The sequence below is a fragment of the Somniosus microcephalus genome, chromosome 3, assembly GCF_052327205.1.
Source record: "Somniosus microcephalus isolate GS21.2 chromosome 3, FLI_Smic_1.0, whole genome shotgun sequence".
Classification (NCBI taxonomy): domain Eukaryota; kingdom Metazoa; phylum Chordata; class Chondrichthyes; order Squaliformes; family Somniosidae; genus Somniosus; species Somniosus microcephalus.
Window position 1 is genome coordinate 136593846 of NC_140989.1, and position 23015 is coordinate 136616860.

The 23015-nt window shown below is 48.0% G+C and overlaps 1 protein-coding gene across 1 annotated transcript in view; it reads right to left on the reverse strand.

Moving 5' to 3' along the window:
• sptlc3 (serine palmitoyltransferase, long chain base subunit 3) overlaps positions 1-23015 on the reverse strand; it is a 180802-nt gene that overhangs the window by 115055 nt on the left and 42732 nt on the right. The window contains exons 3-4 of the mRNA XM_085981668.1: positions 4996-5150; positions 2403-2551 (exon numbers count right to left, since the gene is read on the reverse strand). Of these exons, the coding sequence (XP_085837794.1) occupies positions 2403-2551; positions 4996-5150 (304 nt within the window). The remainder of the gene's footprint in view (positions 1-2402; positions 2552-4995; positions 5151-23015) is intronic.

Genomic DNA, 23015 nt, shown 5'->3' on the forward strand with positions numbered 1-23015 from the left:
CTTGGAAAACAGTGACAGGATCGGACAAAGTCAACATGGATTTACAAAAGGTAAATCGTGCTTGGCTAATCTACTGGAATTTTTTGAGGATGTAACTGGTAAAATAGATAAGGGAGAACCAGTGGATGTGGTGTATTTGGACTTTCAGAAGGCTTTTGATAAGGTCCCGCATAAGAGATTAGCGTGTAAAGTTAAGGCACATAGGATTTGGGGCAAGGTGTTGACTTGGATAGAGAACTGGTTGGCAGACAGAAAGTAAAGAGTTGGAATAAACGGGTCTTTTTCCGAGTGGCAGGCAGTGACTAGTGGGGTACCGCAGGGATCAGTCCTGGGACCCCAGCTATTCACAATATACATTAATGATCTAGACAAGGGAACTAGATGTAATATCTCCAAATTTGCAGACGACAGAAAGCTGGGTGGGCATGTGTGCTGTGAGGAGGATGCCAAGAAACTCCAGGATGATTTGGACAGGTTGGGTGATTGGGCAAAAGCATGGCAGATGCAATATAATGTGGATAAATGTGAGGTTATCCACTTTGGTGGCAAAAACAGAAAGGCAGATTATCTGAATGGCAATAGATTGGGAGAAGGGGAAGTGCAACGAGACCTGGGTGTCCTTGTGCACCAGTCGCTGAAGCATGCAGGTGCAGCAGGCGGTTAAGAAGGCAAATGGTATGTTGGCCTTCGTAGCGAGAGGGTTTGAGTACAGGAACAAAGATGTCTTGCTGCAGTTGTACAGGGCCTTGGTGAGACCACATCTTGAGTATTGTGTGCAGTTTTGGTCGCCTTATCTGAGGAAGGATGTTCTTGCCATGGAAGGAGTTCAGGCTGATACCTGGGATGGCAGGAATGACGTATGAGGAGAGATTGGGATGATTGGGCTTGTACTCGCTGGAGTTTAGAAGAATGAGAGGGGATCTCATTGAAACTTATAAAATTCTGACAGGACTGGACAGACTAGATGTAGGATGTTCCCGATGGTCGGGGAGTCCAGAACCAGGGGTCACAGTCTGAGGATAAGGGGTAGGCCATTTAGGACAGAAATGAGGAGGAATTTCTTCACCCAGAGAGTGGTGAACCTGTGGAATTCTCTACCACAGAAGGCAGTAGAAGCCAATTCATTAAATATATTCAAGAAGGAGTTGGATATATTTCTTAAGGCTAAAGGGATCCAGGGGTATGGGGAGATAGCAGGGACCGGGTACTGAATTTGGATGATCAGCCATGATCGCATTGAATGGCGGAGCAGGCTCGAGGGGCCGAATGGCCTACTCCTGCTCCTATCTTCTATGTTTATGTTTCTGGCGTAAAATAATTCACTGATGAGCTAAGCTCCAATACAGGAGGGGAGAGGGCTGTGAACAGAGCCGCGATCGGAGCTGGTGGGCAGTCTGTCCGCGGTCAGTGGGATAGCCCGGCACAAGGGAGGCCCAAGGCTTCCTTGTGAGGCCTGGAGGTGCAGTCCTAGCTCACGCTCTGGAAACATTGACCTTCTACTCGCCGCGGGCTGAGCTCCACATGGGTTTGCAAGCATTAACTGCAGCAGACTCGCTTCTGACCCAGCCAGGCAGCATAACTCAGGAACTGCCACTACTGGTACCTGCAGAGAGAGACCATGTTAACTGTTCTGGGACAAAACTAAATATGAAAGACAAACAAAAATGTAAAAATCACATGATATTAGACCTGGAGGGCAAACACATGACCACAGTGGAGCCTAACCATTTTCCATGGAGGATTTAGTGCTTTAGATTCCCCTATGATGTACAGTACACAACGACACAAACATACACATTTTAACCACCAGAATGATCCCACTTCTGGTCACCATGCCATATTCAGCTTTACAAAATGTCAGATCCATCTTTACAAAAAAAAATGCAAATGATCATACAAAATAATATTTATCCCTAAATCAACATCACTAAAAAAAGATTATCTGGTCATTAACACATTGCTGTTTGCGTGAGCTTGCTGTGCGTAAATTGGCTGCAGCGTTTCCTACATTACAAAAGTGACTACACTTCAAAAGTACCTCATTGGCTGTAAAGCGCTTTGGGACGTCCTGAGGTCGCGAAGGACGCTATATAAATGCAAGTTGTTTTCTTTCTTCTCCGGCTTAAAGATACATTTTATAAGAGTTGGAGAGAAGTATCCGACTTGCAAAAATAAAAATGTTAATAACTGATGGGTGATTGAGAATAAAGTGCATTTTCCTTAGCTGCCTGTACTTGCACATCACAGCGGGAAGCAAAGTGAAGGGCAGTTACTGACAAACGTCACACACATTTTTAAAAACGCGGTCAATGTGTAACTGCTTGACTTAGTAAGGCTCTTTATCCAGTTCGTACTGCAGCCAAGGTAAATATTTGCTTACCCACTCGCAGACTGTTACATACCCATTTCCTGCCTTGTGCTGCACACTCCTGCACCATACGTCATTGTTACTTCTGCCACATAGTTCAAGGATTCTCCTTTGTTTTCAGCGAAGCCCAGGTAGTTATAGGAGCCCATATTAATCACATCTTTAATTACTCGTCCCGTGTATCTGCAATGAAGTCAATGATCGATATTAAAATTGCTGTATAAACATCCCGGGTTATTCTGCAGCAAGCACAATTTTATCGAGTGATCACCCCCATCTGATAAACATGCAGTGACCTTCATAAATGTTAGCCAGCAACTGCTGATTAACTACACTGGCCATGCAGGTTATTGGCCCCTGCCGCTAGCAAAAACACCAACTCAAAAGTGAACACAAAGACTCCTATTGCCTCAGGCGGAAAGGCCGTGGCTCAGTGGGTAGCACTCTCGCCTCGGAGTCAGAAGGTTGTAGGTTCAAGCCCCACTCCAGAGACTAGAGCACAAAAATCTAGGCTGACACTCCCAGTGCAGTGCTGTCGGAGGTGCAGATCAGGTTAGATGAAGGGTGGGAGGAGGCTTGTTTGGAGCATAAACAACCGGCATGGAGCAGCTGGGCTGAATGGCCTGTTTCTGTGCTGGAAATTCCAAGTAATCCATCGGCGTGATACCAAGTCACAAAGACCATAATGCCCCAGGTTTGATTCACAGTCTCTGCTGAGTTTCAACTTCAGCTGGGTAGCTATTGGGACGCTACAATTGCCCTCGAGCTAAAGTGGGAGAAAAATAAATTAGCCACAGTTGCACAAGTTCAGGACTCCTGATGGGAATGTGCGTGCGCCTGGGAAACGCACAAGAGCAGAACCGGGAGCAGCTGCGTGTCCAGTCATGAATATCCTAAAAGGGAAAGTGGAGTTGAGGTCGAAGATCAGCCATGATCTTACTGAATGACGGAGCAGGCTCAAGGGACCAAATGGCCTACTCCTGCTTCTAGTTCTTCTGTTCTTATGTCACTCACTATCTGGGTCAGGGTCTACTATTGATTGAAGGCCGCAATCCCAAGCAGACTTGCTTGAGTGAGGCTCCAGGGCGGTCATCAAGATTGGCCTTGTGGACAATCTGGCCCCGATATTTGCGGAGAGGGTAGGGAGGCCGAAAACGGGCGAGGAACCCAGTAAGGCCGGGGGGGGGCGCGTGGGGGTTACTGTCCAACTTAACGGTGGGAACCTCATTATCATTTTTTAAAATCCGTTTTCCACCCGGAAGCCGGACAAATGGACATCCTGGCCAGCGAGCGGGAGGGAGGGCAGGAAACGCCAGAGACAGGAGGCCTCAGCCGGAGACACATGGGGACGGTCCCCACCAATCGGAAGGGAGGGGGGTTGTTGCCGGGAGGGGAAACTTTGGTGATAGCAGAAAATGTTGGAAGCCTGACATAAATCCAGAAAACACTGGTGAAACACACGGCAGGCCCATCAGCAAAGAGACAAGGATATTGTTTCAGAACGGTTGTGAGGAAGGGTCTACCTCCAATGTTCCCTTCAAGCTGTGCGGCCGGGCAGCGCTCTGACGGTCCCGTGCAGCCAGCTCACAGGCTTGAGTGGAAACAGTGCGCATGCGTGGCAATTTGAATGGGCCATGCAATCCCCCAAAAATTAAGGGGAAATCTGTCTACCTCCTTTCCAGATTCTGACATACCCGCTGTGTTCTTCCAACATTTTATTGTCTTTTTGTTTCTGGCTGTGTGTTGTAGCTTTTAAAAAAAAAAAAATCTTTGTTTGTTCCACTTTTTCCCCCCAATTTCTTTGCACCTGACTATTTTACCTCCACGCTCACCCTTTCCTTCCCCTGGGTATTCCCGCTATTTCTGCTTTTTCCTTCTATGAACAATTTCTAGACAAATTCCTTTCTTTGCATAGAATCACATAGAATGTCACCAAGAAACAGGCCAGTCGGCTCAACTCAACATGAGTCTCCTCCCAATTCAAAATCGACATAGTGGCGCCTCCAGGGACTGGCGAACACATTATGATTACATCTAAAACACTTGCTTCTTTTAATAAACTGTCCTGTACGATGACTGTCACTTATCAAACAAGTTACATTTCTTCCAATTTAAATCAGTAATCCTTTTTGTACTAGTAAAGACCAGGGTACTATCTTTTATGCCTCATGAAACCTTTTTTTTTTTTTAAATTGAGATTTTTTCCAGTGGCATTCTCTAGCATATACAAAAGAACCTGTTTTAGTGATGTTGATTGAGGGATAAATATTGGTCAGGACACTGGGAAGAATTCCCCTGCTCTTCTTCAAAATAGCAGCTGTGGGATCTTTTACGTCCACCTGAGGGGACAGACGGGGCCTCGGGTTTAACGTCTCATCCAAAGGACGGCACCTCTGACAGTGTGGCGCTCCCTCAGTACTGCACTGAGGTGTACAGCCTAGATCATGTCTCTGAAGTGGGACTTGAACCCATGACCTTCTGACTCCGAGGCGAGAGTGCTACCCACTGAGCCACGGCTGATACCTGGAGCTGCGAGAACCATTGCACTCTCACACCTGTTAAATTAAGTGCCCAATTTTAAATCCAACATGTATAAAGGTTGGAAGCCCCAGTCCTTCACACTGTACCTGAAAGTCCAGTTGTAGTCATCGGTGACTCGTTCCACCAAGTCAAATGTAGGCCCAGGCACACTGCAGACTGGCCGATTCCAGTTGTCTCGCACCCTCATGTACAGATTTCTTTTGTAGAAATTTTCAAAGTCTTGGTAAAGTGGCACAAAATCCTACATTGTGAAACATCAAATAATAAATTTTACAGCATGAACAACTTGTGTTTATATAGCGCCTTTAACGTAGTAAAACATCCCAAGGCGCTTCACAGGAGCGTTATAAAACAAAGTTTGACACCGAGCCACAAAGAGATATTAGGAGAGGAGGTAGGTTTTAAGGAGCGACTTAAAGGAGGCGAGAGGGGTAGAGAGGTTTAGGGAGGTAGTTCCAGAGCTTAGGGCCTAGGCAGCTGAAGGCACGGCTGCCAATGGTGGAACGATTAAAATTGGGGGATGCGCAAAATGCCAAAATTGGAGGAGCTGAGGGTTACAAGGCTGGAGGAGGCTAGAGTGATGAAGCAAAATCACTGTGCATTAAAAATACTTTGAGGAATCATGTTCCTAAATCTTCAGCAACATCTAACAGCTCACTAACCTCCAGTGCTGACACAGCCCACAACCAAATACGCATGGAGCTGAAAGTAAGCAGAAAACAAACTCCCGAAGAGATATTTAAATTCGAGATCCGGAAATGGTTGTGTGGTAAACCACTGTTATAGTTATCACTGTATATTGTTCTCACTGTTCTCACTGTCACATCACTACACGAGGTCGCCTCTTGTCGCACTGTTATACCTGGGCTGACCACCTCCGACTCCGCCCATTACCTGCCCAGGTATAAAGGTAGCTGACTGGCTAGTATTCCTCCCTGTTGGATCGGATCACCCACGAGGGTGGGCTCTGTTATTTAGCCAATAAAAACCTTCAGTTACGTTCTTAACTCGTCGCCTTTTATTGGACTAATTGATAGGCATATCAATTTTATTGACTAAATTTTAAAGATGTCTGATAATGAACAGCAACAGCAAGGAGCTCACCCAGCAGCACAGCAACAGCAGCCTCCAGACAACGGGCCACACCAGCCGGCTTGGCTGCAAGCCTTGAAACCACCATACCTGGATCTAAACCCACAGGCACCAAACTCAGCCAACGACTTCAAACACTGGCTGGACTGCTTCGAATCGTACCTGGAGGAAGCCGTCGTCCCTCAGAGATCCAAACTAAGAGTCCTGAAAGCTCAAGCGAGCCCGAGAGTATATACACTCATCCAGGACATGACTACGTACGACGACGCCATCAACCTACTGAAACAGCAGTACCGGAGCCCGGTAAACTACATGTACACTAGGCATCTCTTAAGATCTCGCCAGCAACAGCCAGGAGAATTGATAGCTGAATTTTCACGAGCGCTGAGACAACTCGGCAGGAACTGTGACTTTAAAGCGGTGACGGCTACTGCGAACATGGAAGACAATGTCCGCGACGCCTTGGTGAGAGGCCTACGTTCCGACTACACATGGCAAAGACTGCTTGAAGCTAAGGACATAGACCTGGACAAGGCCGAAGCCCTCGCCCTCACCCTAGAGGCCACCCAGCAAGACCAGGAAGCGTTTGCCAGGTACTATTCGCGACCCTGGGACTCGGGCCCGACCCCCACCCCACCACCCTTCACAGCGCTGCCCCCGGGACCTACCTCAGCGTCTGCATCACGGATCCGACCGGGCCCGCTAGCCCCGGTACCGGCCCCGACATCAGGCAACCCCGATCGGGCCGCTGGCTGCTTCTTTTGCGGCCAGGAGAAGCATCCGAGGTCGCGCTGCCCAGCCAAAAACTCGACCTGCAAAACCTGCCTCAAGAAAGGCCACTTCTCCAAGGCCTGCAGAAGCAAATCCTCAGAAGCCAGCAGTGCCTCATGCGAACCCTGGGGGCGGCCATCTTTGTGCGGGGCAGCCGAAGCCTGCAGTGCCTCATGGGAAAACCAGGGGCGGCCATCTTTGTGCGGGGCAGCCGAAGCCTGCAGAGCCTCATGGGAAAACCAGGGGCGGCCATCTTTGTGCGGGGCAGCCGAAGCCTGCAGAGCCTCATGGGAACAGCAGGGGCGGCCATCTTTGTGCGGGGCAAACGATTTAAACAGAGCCTCATGTGAACTACGGGGGCCGCCATCTTCGCCGCCATCTTGTCATGACAACGACGCGCTCATCTACACCCTAGCTTCCGTGACCCTGGATCAAGCCCGCCCGCACCACCTGGCCAGCTCAATGATGGACATCAAAGTCAACGGCCACGCCACGACCTGCCTGTTCGACAGCGGAAGCACGGAGAGCTTCATCCACCCAGACACGGTGAGCCACTACTCCCTCCCCGTCCTGCCAACGCGCAGCCGCATCTCGATGGCATCGAGGTCGCACGCCACAGACATCAGCGGCTACTGTGTCGTGACATTGTCGGTTAAAGGGACAGAGTATAAAAATTTTAAACTCCTCGTACTCCCCCAGCTGTGCGCTGCCGTCATACTAGGGCTGGACTTCCAATCCCACCTCCAAAGTGTAACCCTAGCATACGGTGGACCCCTCCCCCCACTCACAGTCGACAACCAGCGAAAGTTAAACCGCCCACCGCGTAACACCTGCAGCCTATCCACCCTCAAGGTACCGCCACCTTCCCTGTTCGCTAACCTCACCCCCGACTGCAAACCTGTCGCTACTAAGAGCAGGCGGTACAGCGCTGGGGACAGAGCCTTCATTAGCTCTGAGGTGCAGCGACTCCTGAAAGAGGGCATTATTGAGGGGAGCAGCAGCCCCTGGCGTGCCCAGGTGGTGGTAGTCAAGACCGGCGACAAAAATCGCCTGGTTATCGACTACAGCCAGACCATAAACAGATACACCCAGCTGGACGCATACCCCCTCCCCCGCATATCGGACATGGTCAATGAGATTGCACAATACTGCGTATTCTCGACCATCGACCTCAAGTCGGCCTACCACCAACTCCCCATCAGCCCGGAGGACAGCCAGTACACCGCCTTCGAGGCGAATGGCCGCCTCTACCAATTCCTTAGGGTCCCCTTTGGTGTCACCAACGGGGTCTCGGTTTTCCAACGGGAGATGGACCGGATGGTTGACCAGAACGGACTACAGGCCACTTTCCCCTATCTCGATAACGTCACCATCTGCGGCCGCAACCGGCAGGACCATGACGTGAATCTGGAGAAATTCCTCCGTACGGCCCAACGGCTGAACCTCACCTACAATAAGGAGAAATGCGTGTTTAACACAGCGCGCCTTGCCATCCTTGGCTGTGTAGTAGAGAACGGAGTCATCGGCCCCGACCCCGAAAGAATGCGCCCCCTCATGGAGCTACCCCTCCCCCACTGTCCAAAAGCACTTAGGAGAACCCTGGGGCTTTTCGCCTACTATGCCCAATGGGTACCCAATTATGCGGACAAAGCCAGACCCCTCCTGAAAACCACATCCTTCCCCCTCACGGAAGAGGCGTGCGCGGCCTTCTCCCTCATTAAGGGAGACATAGCCAAGGCCACAATGCACGCAGTGGATGAGTCAATCCCCTTCCAAGTGGAGAGCGATGCATCCGACTTCGCCCTAGCCGCTACCCTTAACCAGGAGGGTAGGCCGGTAGCCTTCTTCTCAAGGACCCTACAGGGCCCCGAGACCCGACACTCGTCGGTCGAGAAGGAAGCCCAGGCAATTGTGGAGGCAGTACGGCGCTGGAGGCACTACTTGGCAGGCAAACGATTTACCCTCCTCACCGACCAACGCTCGGTTGCCTTCATGTTTAATAACAAGCTGAGGGGCAAGATCAAGAACGACAAAATCTTGAGGTGGAGAATCGAGCTTTCCACCTATGATTATGAGATCTTGTACCGGCCCGGTAAACTGAACGACCCCCCTGATGCTCTTTCACGCATTACATGCGCCAGCGCGCAAAGTGATAGACTTCAGACCCTCCACAATGACCTCTGCCACCCCGGAGTCACCAGACTCTACCATTTCATTAAGGCCCGCAACCTGCCATACTCCATCGAGGAGGTCAGGACCATGACCAGGAACTGCCAGATCTGTGCTGAGTGCAAACCGCACTTCTATAAGCCGGACAGAGCAAGCCTGATCAAGGCCACCCGCCCCTTCGAGCGTCTGAGCATCGACTTCAAGGGGCCCCTACCGTCATCCGACCGTAATGTGTACTTCCTCAACATCGTTGATGAGTACTCCCGTTTCCCCTTTGCCTTCCCCTGCCCAGACATGACCAGTAACACGGTCATTAAATGCCTGAACAAACTCTTCGCCTTGTTCGGGTTCCCGAACTATATACATAGTGACCGGGGCGCCTCCTTCATGAGCGAGGAACTCCGTCAGTTCCTATTGGAGAGGGGTATTGCAGCAAGCAGGACCACCAGCTACAACCCCCGAGGGAACGGCCAGGTGGAAAGAGAGAACGCGACGGTATGGAAGGCCACCCTCTTAGCCTTAAAGTCTAAGGGCCTCCCAACCTCCCGCTGGCAAGAGGTCCTCCCGATTGCGCTGCACTCCATCCGGTCACTACTTTGCACTGCCATTAACACCACCCCCCATGCTCGAATGTTTGTCTTCCCCAGGAAGTCGACTACGGGAACCACCCTACCAACCTGGCTGACCTCTCCGGGACCCGTCTTGCTGCGAAAGCACGTGAGGGCCCATAAAACGGACCCCCTGGTCGAGAAGGTGAACCTCCTGCACGCCAACCCCCAGTACGCCTATGTGGCTTACCCAGACGGACGGGAGGACACTGTCTCCTTACGAGACCTCGCACCCTCACCCCCCCCTCCCAACCCCCCCGAGTCCAGCCGAGGTAGACGGCATGCCGGAACCCCACGAGCCTTTGCCGACTACGCAGACACCAGCTTTAACACCGGATAATGTAACACCGCCGCTGCGACGATCGGAGAGGCTAACGAAGCCTCCGGACAGACTGACATACCAGAGCTGGTAATACACTTCACCCCGCCGGACTCTAATCTAAACAAGGGGTGAATGTGGTAAACCACTGTTATAGTTATCACTGTATATTGTTCTCACTGTCACATCACTACACGAGGTCGCCTCTTGTCGCACTGTTATACCTGGGCTGACCACCTCCGACTCCGCCCATTACCTGCCCAGGTATAAAGGTAGCTGACTGGCTAGTATTCCTCCCTGTTGGATCGGATCACCCACGAGGGTGGGCTCTGTTATTTAGCCAATAAAAACCTTCAGTTACGTTCTTAACTCGTCGCCTTTTATTGGACTAATTGATAGGCATATCAGGTTGGCCATCATCTGCTGGTTTTGATTTGATGTTACAGGTAAATCTCCCAAACCCGCGACCTCTTCCACCTAGAAGGACAAGGGCAACTGGCGCATGGGAGCACCACCACCTCCAAGTTCCCCTCCAAGTCACACACCACCCTGACTTCAAAATATATCGCCATTCCTTCATCGTCGCTGGGTCAAAATCCTGGCACTCCCTCCCTAACAGCACTGTGGGAGTACCTTCACCACAGGGACTGCAGCGGTTTAAGAAGGAGGCTCACCACCACCTTCTCAAGGGCAATTAGGGATGGGCAATAAATGCTGGCCTTGCCAGTGATGTCCACATCCAGTGAATGAATAACAAAAAGGTAAATCTCATCCGAGTCATCCTGAAACTGAGATTTTACCATAATTATTATTAAAAATAGATTTCAATAATAATTTCTCACCTCTAAACGACAAACTTGTGGAACTGAAGCCTGCAGGGCTCCAAAATGGGAATATTGTAAACCCTTCTCAGACTGGCCTCACCACACACACATCATAGAATGATACAACACAAAACTTAGACATGTGGTAAACAATGAGGAAAATAGTAATAGACTTCAAGAGGATATAAACAGGCTGGTGGAATGGGCAGACACATGGCAAATGAAATTCAACGCAGAAATGTGTGAGGTGATACATTTTGGTAGGAAGAATGAGACGACACAATACATACTAAATGGTACAATTTTAAAGCGTTGTGCAAGAACAGACTGACCTGGGGGTGTTTGCACACAAATCTTTGAAGGTGGCAGGACAGGTTAACAAAGTAGTTAATAAAGCATATGGGATCCTGGGCTTTATAAATAGAGACATAGAGTGCAAAAGTCAGGAAGTTATGTTAAACCTCTATAAAACGCTCGTTTAGCCCCAGCTGAAGTATTGTGCCCAATTCTGGGCACCACACTTTCGGAAGGACGTGAAGGCGTTGGGGAGGGTACAGAAGAGATTTACTAGAATGGTTCCAGGGATGAGGGATTAGTTACATGGATAGACTGGAGAAGATGGGGTTTCTCACCTTGGAGCAGAGACGGTTAAGAGATTTGATAGAGGTGTTCAAAATCATGAATTGTTTAGATAGAGTAAATAAAGAGAAACTGCTTCCAATGGGTGAAGGGCCGATAACCAGAGGGCACAGATTTAAGCTGACTGACATGAGGAAAACATTTTTATGCAACGAGTGGTTAGGATTTTGAAAGCACGGCCTGATAGGGTGATGTAAACAGATTCAACAGTAGTCTTCAAAAGGGAATTGGATAAATACTTGAAGAAGAAAAAATTGCAGGGATATGGGGAAAGAGTACGGAAGTAGGACTAACTGGATTGCTCTTCGAAAAAGCCAGTACAGACTCGATGGGCCGAATGGCCTCCTTCTGTGCTGTACTATTCTATGATTTGGCCCATTGTGCCTGCACGCTCTCTGGTAGAGCTATCCAATTGGTCCCTCTCCCCCGCTCTTTCCCCACAGCCTTGTAAATTGTTTCCCTTCAAGTATTTATCCCATTCCCTTTTGAAAGTTACTATTGAATCTGCTTCCACCACCCTTTCAGGCAGAGCGTTCCAAATCACAACAACTCGCTGTGTAATTTTTTTTCCCCTCATGTCACTATCTGGCAAATTCTGTCAGTCAGGTACTGAGTCAATCAGAGCATGTTTCGTGCTAAACATTCCTTCCTAGTCTGACAGGTTACAAATGTTTCATGTTTGTTAACAGGTGCCAGGATATTGTTCAGGTCTTCAACGACCTTGTTTGCTGTCATACCTCCAGATCACCAAGATGTAGCCATGAAACCAATCAATGGAATCTCTCCCGTCAAACAGTGCGATCTGGAATAAATCTCACACCTCACTGGAGATTTACATAAGAGTCTCTTCGCCGGGAGCAAGCGGAAGCTAAGCGCAGACAGCGGAAGGAGCACACGTCAACCCAAGCACCCCACCCACCTGCCCGCCCCTTCAACCACCGTCTGCCCCACCTGTGACAGAGACTGTAGGTCCCGCATTGGACTCATCAGTCACCTGAGAACTCATTTTTAGTGTGGAAGCAAGTCATCCTTGGTTCCGAGGGGCTGCCTAAGAGAAGAGACATAAGAACATAAGCAATAGGAGCAGGAGTAGGCCATTTGGCCCCTCGAACCTGCTCCGCCATTCAATAAGATCATGGCTGATCTTCTACCGCAGCTTCACTTTCCCACCCGATCCCCATATCCCTTGATTCCCTTAGTATCCAAAAATCTATCGATCGCTGTCTTGAATATATTCAACGACTGAGCATCCACAGCCCTCTGGGGTAGAGAATTCCAAAGATTCACCACTCTCTGAGTGAAGAAATTTCTCCTCATCTCAGTCCTAAATGGCCAACCCCTTATCCGGAGACTATGCCCCCCCCCCCACCCAGCCAGGGGAAACAACCTCGCAGCAGCTACCCTGTCAAATGCCTTAAGAAGTTTAGATTATTTTGTATTAATTTATTATTCAGAAGAACTTTGAATAATTTTACAAAAGCAAGATACTGTGCATGCTGGAAATCTGAAATAAAAAACAGAAAATGCTAGAAATACTCAGCAGGCCAGGCAGCATCTGTGGAGCGAGAAGCAGAGTTAACGTTTCAGGTCGATGAGGAGGCTCGTGTGGAGTATAAACTCCGGCATGGACTGGTTGGGCCGAATGGCCTGTTTCTGTGCTGCATATCTTATGTAATCCTTTTGTCAGAACTGGAAGATGTTGAAATGTAACAGATTTTAAACAACTACAGAGGCAAGGAAAGGGGGAAGGGGAGGAAAGAACACAAGGGAAGGTCTGTGATGAGGTGGAAGGCAGGAGAGATTAAATGACAAAAGGGATGATGGTGCAAGGCAAGAGGGTGGTAATGGAACCAGTAAAGAAACCAAACTTGGGTTGAACATGTAGGCTTTCTCTTGTTATACATGTTTCTGCTCATTCAAGGTTAACATATGTGTAATGGTGCCACTGTGACGCTGTGTAGGAGGATAGGTAAGCAGAGAGCGTTGGCAGGCTATTTAACTACGGGAGATATTGGATTTTAGTTTGATTACATAAACTAGGCTTGTATTCCCTGAAATATTGATGGTTAAGGGGTGATTTGTTTGAGGTTTTTAAGATTTTGAAAGGAGTCGTTAGGGTAGAGAGAAACATTTTCCGCTGATGGGGGAGCCTAGGACAAGGGGACATAACCTTACAATCAGAGCCAGGCCATTCAGGAGAGAAAGTAAGAAACACTTCTTCACACACAGATGTGTGGAACTCTCTCCCACAAAAAGCAGTAGATGCTAGCTCAATTAATTTTAAATCTGAAATTGATAGATTTTTGCTAGACAAGGATATGGAGCCAAGGAAGGTGGATGGAGGGTGGATGGAGTTAAAGTACAGATCAGCCATGATTTCAGTGAATGGCGGAACAGGCTCGAGGGGCTGAAGGGCCTCCTCCTGCTCCTATCACAGCCAAGCCTGATTCTGTCCTTGCCCAAAGTCCACAAATGCGCTCGTCTTTCATCCCCTTTGAGCTGAGGGACACGGAGGTTACTTGTAGCAACCCTTCCATCTCCATGCCGGCGGCTTAGCACACACCAAGGATGAAACTTAGGACCTCCCTGGACTGTGCGACTCAATCACTCCAGGCTGTACAGAAATAACCAGTATTATTATTGTTATAAGAACATAAGAAAAAGGAGCTGGAGTAGGCTATTTGGCCCTTTGAGCCTGCTCCGTCATTCAACAAGATCATGGCTGATCTTTTACCTCATCTCCACCTTCCCGCACTATCCCCATATCCCTTAATTCCCCAAAAGATTTATCGACCTCTGTTTTGAATATACTCAACGACTGAGCACCCACAGCTCTCTGGGGTAGAGAATTCCAAAGATTCAAAACCCTTTTGAGTGAAGAAATTTCTCCTCATCTCAGTCCTAAATGGCTGACCCCTTATTCTGAGACTGTGACCCCCCATGGTCTAGATTCCCCAGCCAGGGGAAACATCCTCCCTGCGTCTACCCTGTCAAGCCCTGTAAGAATTTTATATGTTTCAATTAGATCACCTCTCATTCTTCTAAACTCGAAGGAATATAAGGCCTAGTCTACTTAATCTCTCCTCATAGGGCAATCCCCTCATCCCAGGAAGCAGTCCAGTGAACCTTCGTTGCACTCCCTCTAAGGCAAGTATGTCTTTCGTTAGGTAAGGAGACCAGGACTGTACACAGTGCTCCAGGTGTGGCCTCACCAATGCCCTGTGTAATTGTTGTAAGACTTCTTCACTCTTATACTCTAATCTTTTTGGAACAAAAGCTAACATACCATTTGCTTTCCTAACTTGCTGTACCTGCATGTTAACTTTCTGTGATTCATGTACAGGGACACCGATGTCCCTCTGAATGCAAACATTTCCCAGTCTCTCACCATTTAAAAAAAATTCTGCTTTTTTGTTTTTCCTACCCAAGTGGATAACTTCACACTTCCCCACCTTGTATTGCATTTGCCATGTTCTTGCCCACTCAGTCAACCTGTCTATATCTCTCTGCAGCCTCTTTGCGTCTGCCTCACAGCTTACTTTCCCACCTAACTTTGTATCATCAGCAAACTTGGATACGTTACACTCAGTCCCTTCATCTAAGTCAGTAACATAGATTGTAAATAGCTGAGGCCCAAGCACTGATCCTTGCGATACCCCTCTAGTTACAGCCTGCCAACCTGAAAAAGTCCCATTTATTCCTACTCTGTTTTCTGTCCATTAACCAATCTTCAATCCATGCTAATATATTACCCCCAATCCCATGAGTCCTAATTTTGTGTAAGAACCTCTTGTGTGGCATTTTATTGAATGCTTTTTGAAAATCCAAATACACTACGGGGGCGATTTTCTGACGTTGGAGGAGGCGGGTAAATCAGATTCAAAGGGGTCGGGTTCGGAACCCGCCTCCGCGGGATTTTGGAGGTCGGGAAATGCTCCCGCCTCCAGCTGGCCACTGCGCTATTAAAGATCCTTAAATGCTCGTTAAGGGCCTCTCTAAGCCTATTCTGAGAGGCCCTCAATGATTTTTCCAGCATTTTGCCGTGCTCCTCGCACTTCCTAAACCACAGCTCACTGCCATCCGCCACTCGAGCCCCCCACTCCCCATCGCCCCTCACTCCCAGTCACCCCCCTTCTCCTGGTCACCCACCCTTCCCTCCCAAGGCTTAACTGAGGGAAGCTGCTGGGGATGCAGTGGCCCCGAATTCAGATGTTCTTTGCTGGCAAGCTGCCCGAGGACACCAGTCGGTGTTCTTAGCTCGCCAGTTTCATGTCAATGAGGCCCGAGACCGCCTACTTCCACCTCAGTAACATCACCCGACTCCGCCCCTGCCTCAGCTCATCTGCTGCTGAAACCCTCATCCATGCCTTTGCTACCTCTAGACTCGACTATTCCCGGCTGGGCTCCTATCTTCCACCCTACATAAATATGAGCTCATCCAGAACACATCCTATATCCTAACTCGCACCATGTCCCGTTCACATATCACCCCTGTTCTCGTTGGCCTACACTGGCTCCCGGTCTGGCAACGCATCGATTTTTAAAATTTCTAATACTTGTTATCAAATCCCTCCATGGTTAGTATAGTAATCTGGGATGTTATGATTAAGGTTATTCACCAGGTGGTGCTGTAGCCAATGCTGCTACTAAGGTCAGAGGTTTGCTTCCTGTATAGGTCAGCACAAGGTGGAATGCCAGGATGCTGATGCAGGCTGTCTGTAAACGTGTTTCCCAGTTGTTAATAAAGTACTCGTGTTAATTCTACGATATTGCCTCTTTGAGTCCTTGTTCCACTTAATGGATTTATCACATTTGGCGACGAGGCAACTTAAGGACCCTGCATAAAGAAGAAAAGTCTGCCGGGACGTTTAAACAAAAAAATCATGAGCCAAAGTTAGCTACAAGCTGGAAGAGAGCATGGCTGCCACGGTAGGAACAGCTTCCGCTTTTGATATTCAAGCACAAACCTGGGAAGAATACTGTGAAGTGTTGGGTTATTTTTTCGAAGCAAATGAAATAAATGATGCCGGAAAAAGGAAAGCCATTCTGCTTAGTTCAGTGGGAAGCCAAACCTACAGTTTGATGAAAAATCTGCTCAGTCCTGAAAAGCCTGGAGACAAATCATTTGTTGAATTAGTGGCTTTGCTAAAAGAACATTTCAACCCTAAGCCTAGTGAGATTGTACAGCGGTTCAAGTTTAATTCAAGGAACAGGAAAGAGGAAGAGAGCGTAATGGACTATGTAGCGGTGTTGCGTAAATTAGCACACGATTGCAATTATGGGAACAACCTGAAGGAAATGCTGCGAGATAGGCTAGTTTGCGGAATTATGGATAACCGAATGCAGCGTAGATTATTATCCGAGACTGGGCTTACTTATGAAAAAGCATTGGAACTTGCTCAAGCCATAGAGACAGCGAACCGAGATGTAAAAGAAATACAGGGTTCAGACAGAGCTAATGCTACGCAAGTTGCAGGTCAGGTTGTTGTGCACAAGTTGAACATGCGTCAGAAACCACAATGTGTGCATGTGAAGGCATGTTATAGATGCAAGGGCGACCACCTGGCGAGTGAATGCCGGTTTCTGGAGGAAAAGTGCTACAAGTGTGGGAAACAAGGACACATAAAACGAGCTTGCAGGGCGAAATCACCTGTGGAGGAATCCAAACCAAAAGGGGGAGGACAGCAAAACCAAGGGAGAGAAGTGAAAAAACATGGAGCACACCACATCAGCGGGGAAGCTGAGGAAGAAGAGGACATGTTCATAATGTATAGCATGTTAGAGAACATTCCAAAAGTGGCTCCTATCACATTGCAACTGATAGTAAATGACTCTAAGGTGAATTTTGAAGTGGATACAGGGTGCGGCGTGACCATAATGAACAAGGCAGAGTACTCAAAATTGTGGAACCGTGCAAAAGTTCCAGAGTTAAAGCCTTGCTCACTGCATCTTAAAACATATACAGGTGAACGAGTCGCAACATTAGGTACAGCTAAGGTAACTGTGCAACACAGGGACACAGTGGAACAGCTACCTGTAGTTATAGTATCGGGTACCGGACCAAACCTGTTAGGTCGGGGCTGGATAAAAGAACTTAAATTAGACTGGGGAGCAGTACATCAAATAGATGTGGGCAAACAGTTGACTTTGCAAGAAGTGTTGAGTGAACATGAGAGTGTGTTCAAGGAGGAACTTGGCACATTTAATGGCCCCCCAGCTAAGATTTATGTAGACAAGGAGGCACCGCCAAGGTTTTTTAAACAACGACCTATGCCTTATGCCACGAAGCCAAAGGTAGAGGCTGAGCTTGACCGTCTATTGAGAACATACTGGAGCCGGTGAAATGTTCGGAATGGGCAGCTCCCATAGTACCTGTGTTAAAACCGGACAATTCGGTAAGACTCTGTGAAGACTATAAATTGACTGTCAATCGGGTGTCCAAACTAGAGCAGTATCCTATTCCCAAAACAGAGGATCTCTTTGCAAACCTGGCTGGAGGAAAGAAATTCACAAAGTTGGATATGAGTCATGCCTACTTGCAGATTACACTGGATGACGAATCAAAGAAGTATGTCACCATAAATACACACAAGGGCTTGATAACATATAACCACTTACCGTTTGGTGTCTCATCTAGTCCAGCTAGCTTCCAGAGGACAATCGAAGGTGTACTGCAAGGGATTCGACATGTTTCCATCTATCTGAATGACATTCTGGTGATGGGAAGAACCGACCAGGAGCATCTGAGCACTCTGAGAGAGGTACTACAGAGATTGGAGAGGGCAGGGTTCCGGCTCAAGAGGAGTAAGTGCACTTTCCTGGGGAATGAGGCAGTGTTCCTGGGACACAGTGGATGCCACCGGGCTCCATCCACTCAAGGAGAAGGTACAAGCACTGCAGGACGCCCCTGCTCCTACAAATGTGGCTGAGTTAAAAGCTTACCTGGGACTGCTGAACTATTATAACAGGTTTTTACCAAACTTGTCAACTGTGTTAGCACCTCTTCACAAACTACTGCGCAAGGAGACACAGTGGCAGTGGGGAGAGGAGCAGGGGGTTTCATTTGAACAGTCCAAGAAACTGATGCTGTCGTCGGATGTGCTGGTTCACTACAATGCAGAGAAAGACATCATTCTCTCTTGTGACGCTTCACCTTACGGGGTGGGGGCAGTTCTTTCACACTGCATGGAAGATGGAACTGAAATACCAATAGGGTTTATGTCCTGAACTCTAACACCAGCGGAAAAAAACGATTCCCAGTTAGACAGAGGGGTTAGCAGTAATGTTTGGGTTACAGAGGTTCCACAAGTACATATATGGCAGGAAGTTCACCATATGCACCGATCATAAACCTCTTCTCTCTCTTTTCAACGAAATGAAAGCAGGTCCACAGATGGTGTCACCCCGGATCCAGAGGTGGGCAGTGACGTTGAGGGCATGAGTATGTCATCGTCTACAAGGCAGGCAAGTACCATGGGAACGCAGATGCCTTGAGCCGTCTTCCACTGCCAGGCACACCTATCCGTGCAGCTCCAGAGGACAGAGTTTTGATGTTGGAGGACACTGACACGGCACTTGTGGCTGCAGAGCAAGTAAGAACATGGACAGGTAAAGATCCAGTACTGTCTAGAGTTCGAGAATATGTGGTGAGGGGATGGCCACAGCATCCAGAAGGGGGTGACTTCACACCCTACAGTGTCAGGAAAACAGAGCTGAGTGTGCAGGATGGTTGTGTGTTGTGGGGAGCACGAGTGATTATTCCACGGCCAGCATGACAGTCTATCCTAGAGCAACTACATCAGTGTCATCCTGGGGTCTCGTGTATGAAAGCCTTGGCTAGGAGTTACTTGTGGTGGCCAAAGCTAGATGAGGAGATAGAAAATCTAGTCAAGACATGCAGCACTTGTCAGGAACACCGGAAGGCACCAGCAGTGGCTCCTCTCCACCCATGGGAGTGGCCGGATAAACCATGGAGAAGATTGCACTTAGATTATGCGGGTCCATTCATGGGGAAGATGTTCCTCATAATCATTGATGCACATTCCAAATGGATGGATGTTTATCCTGGAAATTCTGCTTCCGCCACTACTACTATAGACTGCCTGCATCGGAGCTTCAGTAATCAAGGGCTACCGGAGATCGTGGTGAGTGACAATGCCACTTGTTTTGTGAGTAGAGAGACAAAAGAGTTCGAGAGAAAAAATGGCATAGTGCAGGTGACCTCGGCTCCATATCTTCCGTCCTCGAATGGACTTGCGGAGAGCCGTACAAACATTTAAGGAGATGATGAAAAAAAGTGCAGAAGGGTGTTTAGCAGCCAAAGTGTCACGGGTTCTGTTCAGCTACAGAATAACACCTCAATCCACCACAGGACTCTCTCCTGCTGAGATGTTATTAGGTCGTAGACTACACTCCACTCTTGACCTTGTCCACCCAGACCTAAAAAGGAAAATGGAAAACAGACAAAACAAACAAAAAGAGAACCATGACAAAAGAACAAAGAGCCGAAGTTTCGGAGAAGGAGATGCGGTCCTTACCAGGAATTTCAGTTATGGACCAAAGTGGATTCCTGGCTTCATAGACTCAATGACAGGTCCAGTATCATACAAGGTCATGTTGGGTGATGGTAGGGTAGTACGCAGACATGTAGATCAGATACTTCCCAGACAAGGGGAAATTGAAATGAAGGTTCCAGATGCAATGACTGAAGACAGGGTTGCCCCCAGTTATCCAAGTGCATCTGTGGTGCCACCACCAGGGACAGAGATAATTCCACAGGAACCTATCCGTCAAGAGGAAACCATCGTTGCAGAGCCAGATACTCTGAGCACTGCTCAGGAGCAGCTGGTGGCTTCACCACAAACAAGCAGGGACTTTACTGTTAGACGTTCACAAAGGCCTCGCAAGCCACCAGAGAGATTGATACTGAACTGTTAGATTCGTCAAGTATGGAACATGATGAATGGAGACTCCTTATGTGACCCTCAGGAATGGTTGTTTGTTAAGAAATTCATACTGAAATCTTAAGGGAGGAGGGATATAGTAATCTGGGATGTTATGATTAAGGTTATCCACCAGGTGGTGCTGTAGCCAATGCTGCTACTAAGGTCAGAGGTTTGCTTCCTGTTAAGGTCAGAGGTTTGCTTCCTGTATAGGTCAGCACAAGGTGGAATGCCAGGATGCTGATGCAGGCTGTCTGTAAACGTGTTTCCCAGTTGTTAATAAAGCACTCGTGTTAATTCTACGATATCGCCTCTTTGAGTCCTTGTTCCACTTAATGGATTTATCAGTTAGGCCACAGATAGACCTAGTTTTCACAATAACAGCCCGAAAGACGGCACATCTGACAATGCAGCACTCCCTCAGTACTGCCCTAGAGTGTCAGCCTAGACTTTTGTGCTCAAGTCTCTGGAGTGGGACTTGAATCAAGCACCTTCGGACTCAGAGACGAGAGTGCTGCCCACTGCCCGCTCTATCCCCATAGCCCTGCAAATTTTTCCCCTTCAAGTATTTATCCAATTCCCTTTTGAAAGTTACTATTGAATCTGCTTCCACCACCCTTTCAGGCAGTGCATTCCAGATCATAACAACTAGCCGTGTAAAAGAAAAAGTCTCCTCATTTCACCTCTGGTTCTTTTGCCAATCACCCTTAAACTTTGCAGAGAAGGTGCTTACAGAAATAAAACTATCCTTCCAATCGTACAGTTTCGGGTATTGTCTAGTGGAAAACGTTTTTTTTAAAATTTCCTGTCGATTGAAAGGACCATAATGATTTCGGATCAATAGTATACACTAGGCCCCGGTGACTGGGGCACATTACTGCAGCAAACCTGAAATACAACATTTCTGCCTCACTCATGCACAGGATCTCCTATTGTTAATCACAAAATAAAAACAGGCAAGGAAAGCCTTCTATCTGGAAAAGAAAAACTTAACACTCCCTCCCAACACAGCAACTAGTTACTGTGGATGACCTCTACTACTATATCTGAAGTTTTTTTCCGAGTATTGATTACTTTTTTTTGTTTGTGAAAAATCGCTCCCGCTATCAGTCATAAAATCGCACAGAACCAATTTAAACCTCCTGCCCTACTACTGTCATGGCTCACCTTGAAGCACTCACTCTTGGAGAGTTTGTAAGTACGGACTAGAGGTCAGACACTTCCCCGGCCCAACTGCTGTGCTGCATCCTCTAGTCGCTGGTTTCGAGGAACCTCCTGCTGTCTCTTCCTGTTACTAGGGAGAAGCCTGTAAATCCGCCGTGCGGAGAACATTAGGCAAGTCTACTTTCTATTGCAGCATACTGTGGTACTCCAGCCTAAGGCCCCACCCTCCAAGGTCTCATTTTTTATACCAGCCATTCCCTACATGGCAAATTACACAGAATGTACAGCACAGAACAGGCAGTTCGGCCCAACTGGTCTACGCCGGTGTTTCTGCTCCATTCGAGCCTCCTCCCGCCCTACTTCATCTAACCCCAGCAGCATATCCTTCTATTCCCTTCTCCCTCATGTGCTTATCTAGCTTCCCCTTCAATGCATCTCTGCTATTCGCCCCAACCACACCGTGGTAGCAACGCTCCACAACGTGCAGTGACCGATTGAAAAGGCTGCATGCATTCCCACATCCCTGCTAATTCCATCATGGCAAAAAAAAACCCAGGTTGACTTTTTCCTCCTTATTTATCTATGTATATGAGGCAAATCTCCCCTCCTCAACAGCTCACCATCGAACTTAATCCTTATCCTAACTCTCGTGGTAGTACAACAACAGGCTGCAACACCAGCTGCTTTACTTTTAACAATCACTCAATGCACACATCCTCAAAAATTCATGCTCTTTGCTGCGCTATCATTTGGAGGTCACAAGCATATGCCCGGGAGAATTTTTTTTTTTTTTTTTTTTTTTATAAAAAGAAAAGTCACGCGGTTTCCCCCTCGTGTACCTCCCAACAGTTGGTGCACCACCCTTCGACAGAGGTGCTGCAAGATACATGGGAAACAAGATAAAGACTTGCATTTCTATAGCGCCTTTCATGACCTCAGGCCGTCCCAAAGTGCTTTACACTCAATGAAGTTACTTTTGAAGTGTAGTCACTGTTGTAATGTGGGAAACGCGGCAGCCAATTTGCAGACAGCAAGCTCCCACAAACAGCAATGTGATAATGACCAGATAATCTGTTTTAGTGATATTGATTGAGGGATAAATACCGGGAATAACTCCCCTGCACTGTGGCTCAGAAGGTTGTGGGTTCAAGTCCTACTCTCGAGACTTGAGCACTAAAATCTAAGCTGACACTCCCAGTGGAGTACTGAGGGAGTGCTGCACTGTCAGAGGTGCCGTCTTTCGGATGAGATGTTAAACCGAGGCCCTGTCTGCTCTCTCAGGTGGATGTAAAAGATCCTATGGCACTATTTTGAAGAAGAGCAGGGGAGCTTTCCCCAGTGTCCTGGCCAATATTTATCCTTCAATCAACATCAGTAAAAAAAATTATCTGGTCATTATCACATTGCTGTTTGTGGGAGCTTGCTGTGCACAAATTGGCTGCTGTGTTTCCTACATTACAACAGTGACACCACTTCAAAAGTACTTCATTGACTGTAAAGCGCTTTGGGACGGCCTGAGGTCGTGAAAGGAGCTATATAAATGAAAGTCAGTCTTTCTTCGAAATAGTGCCATGGCAT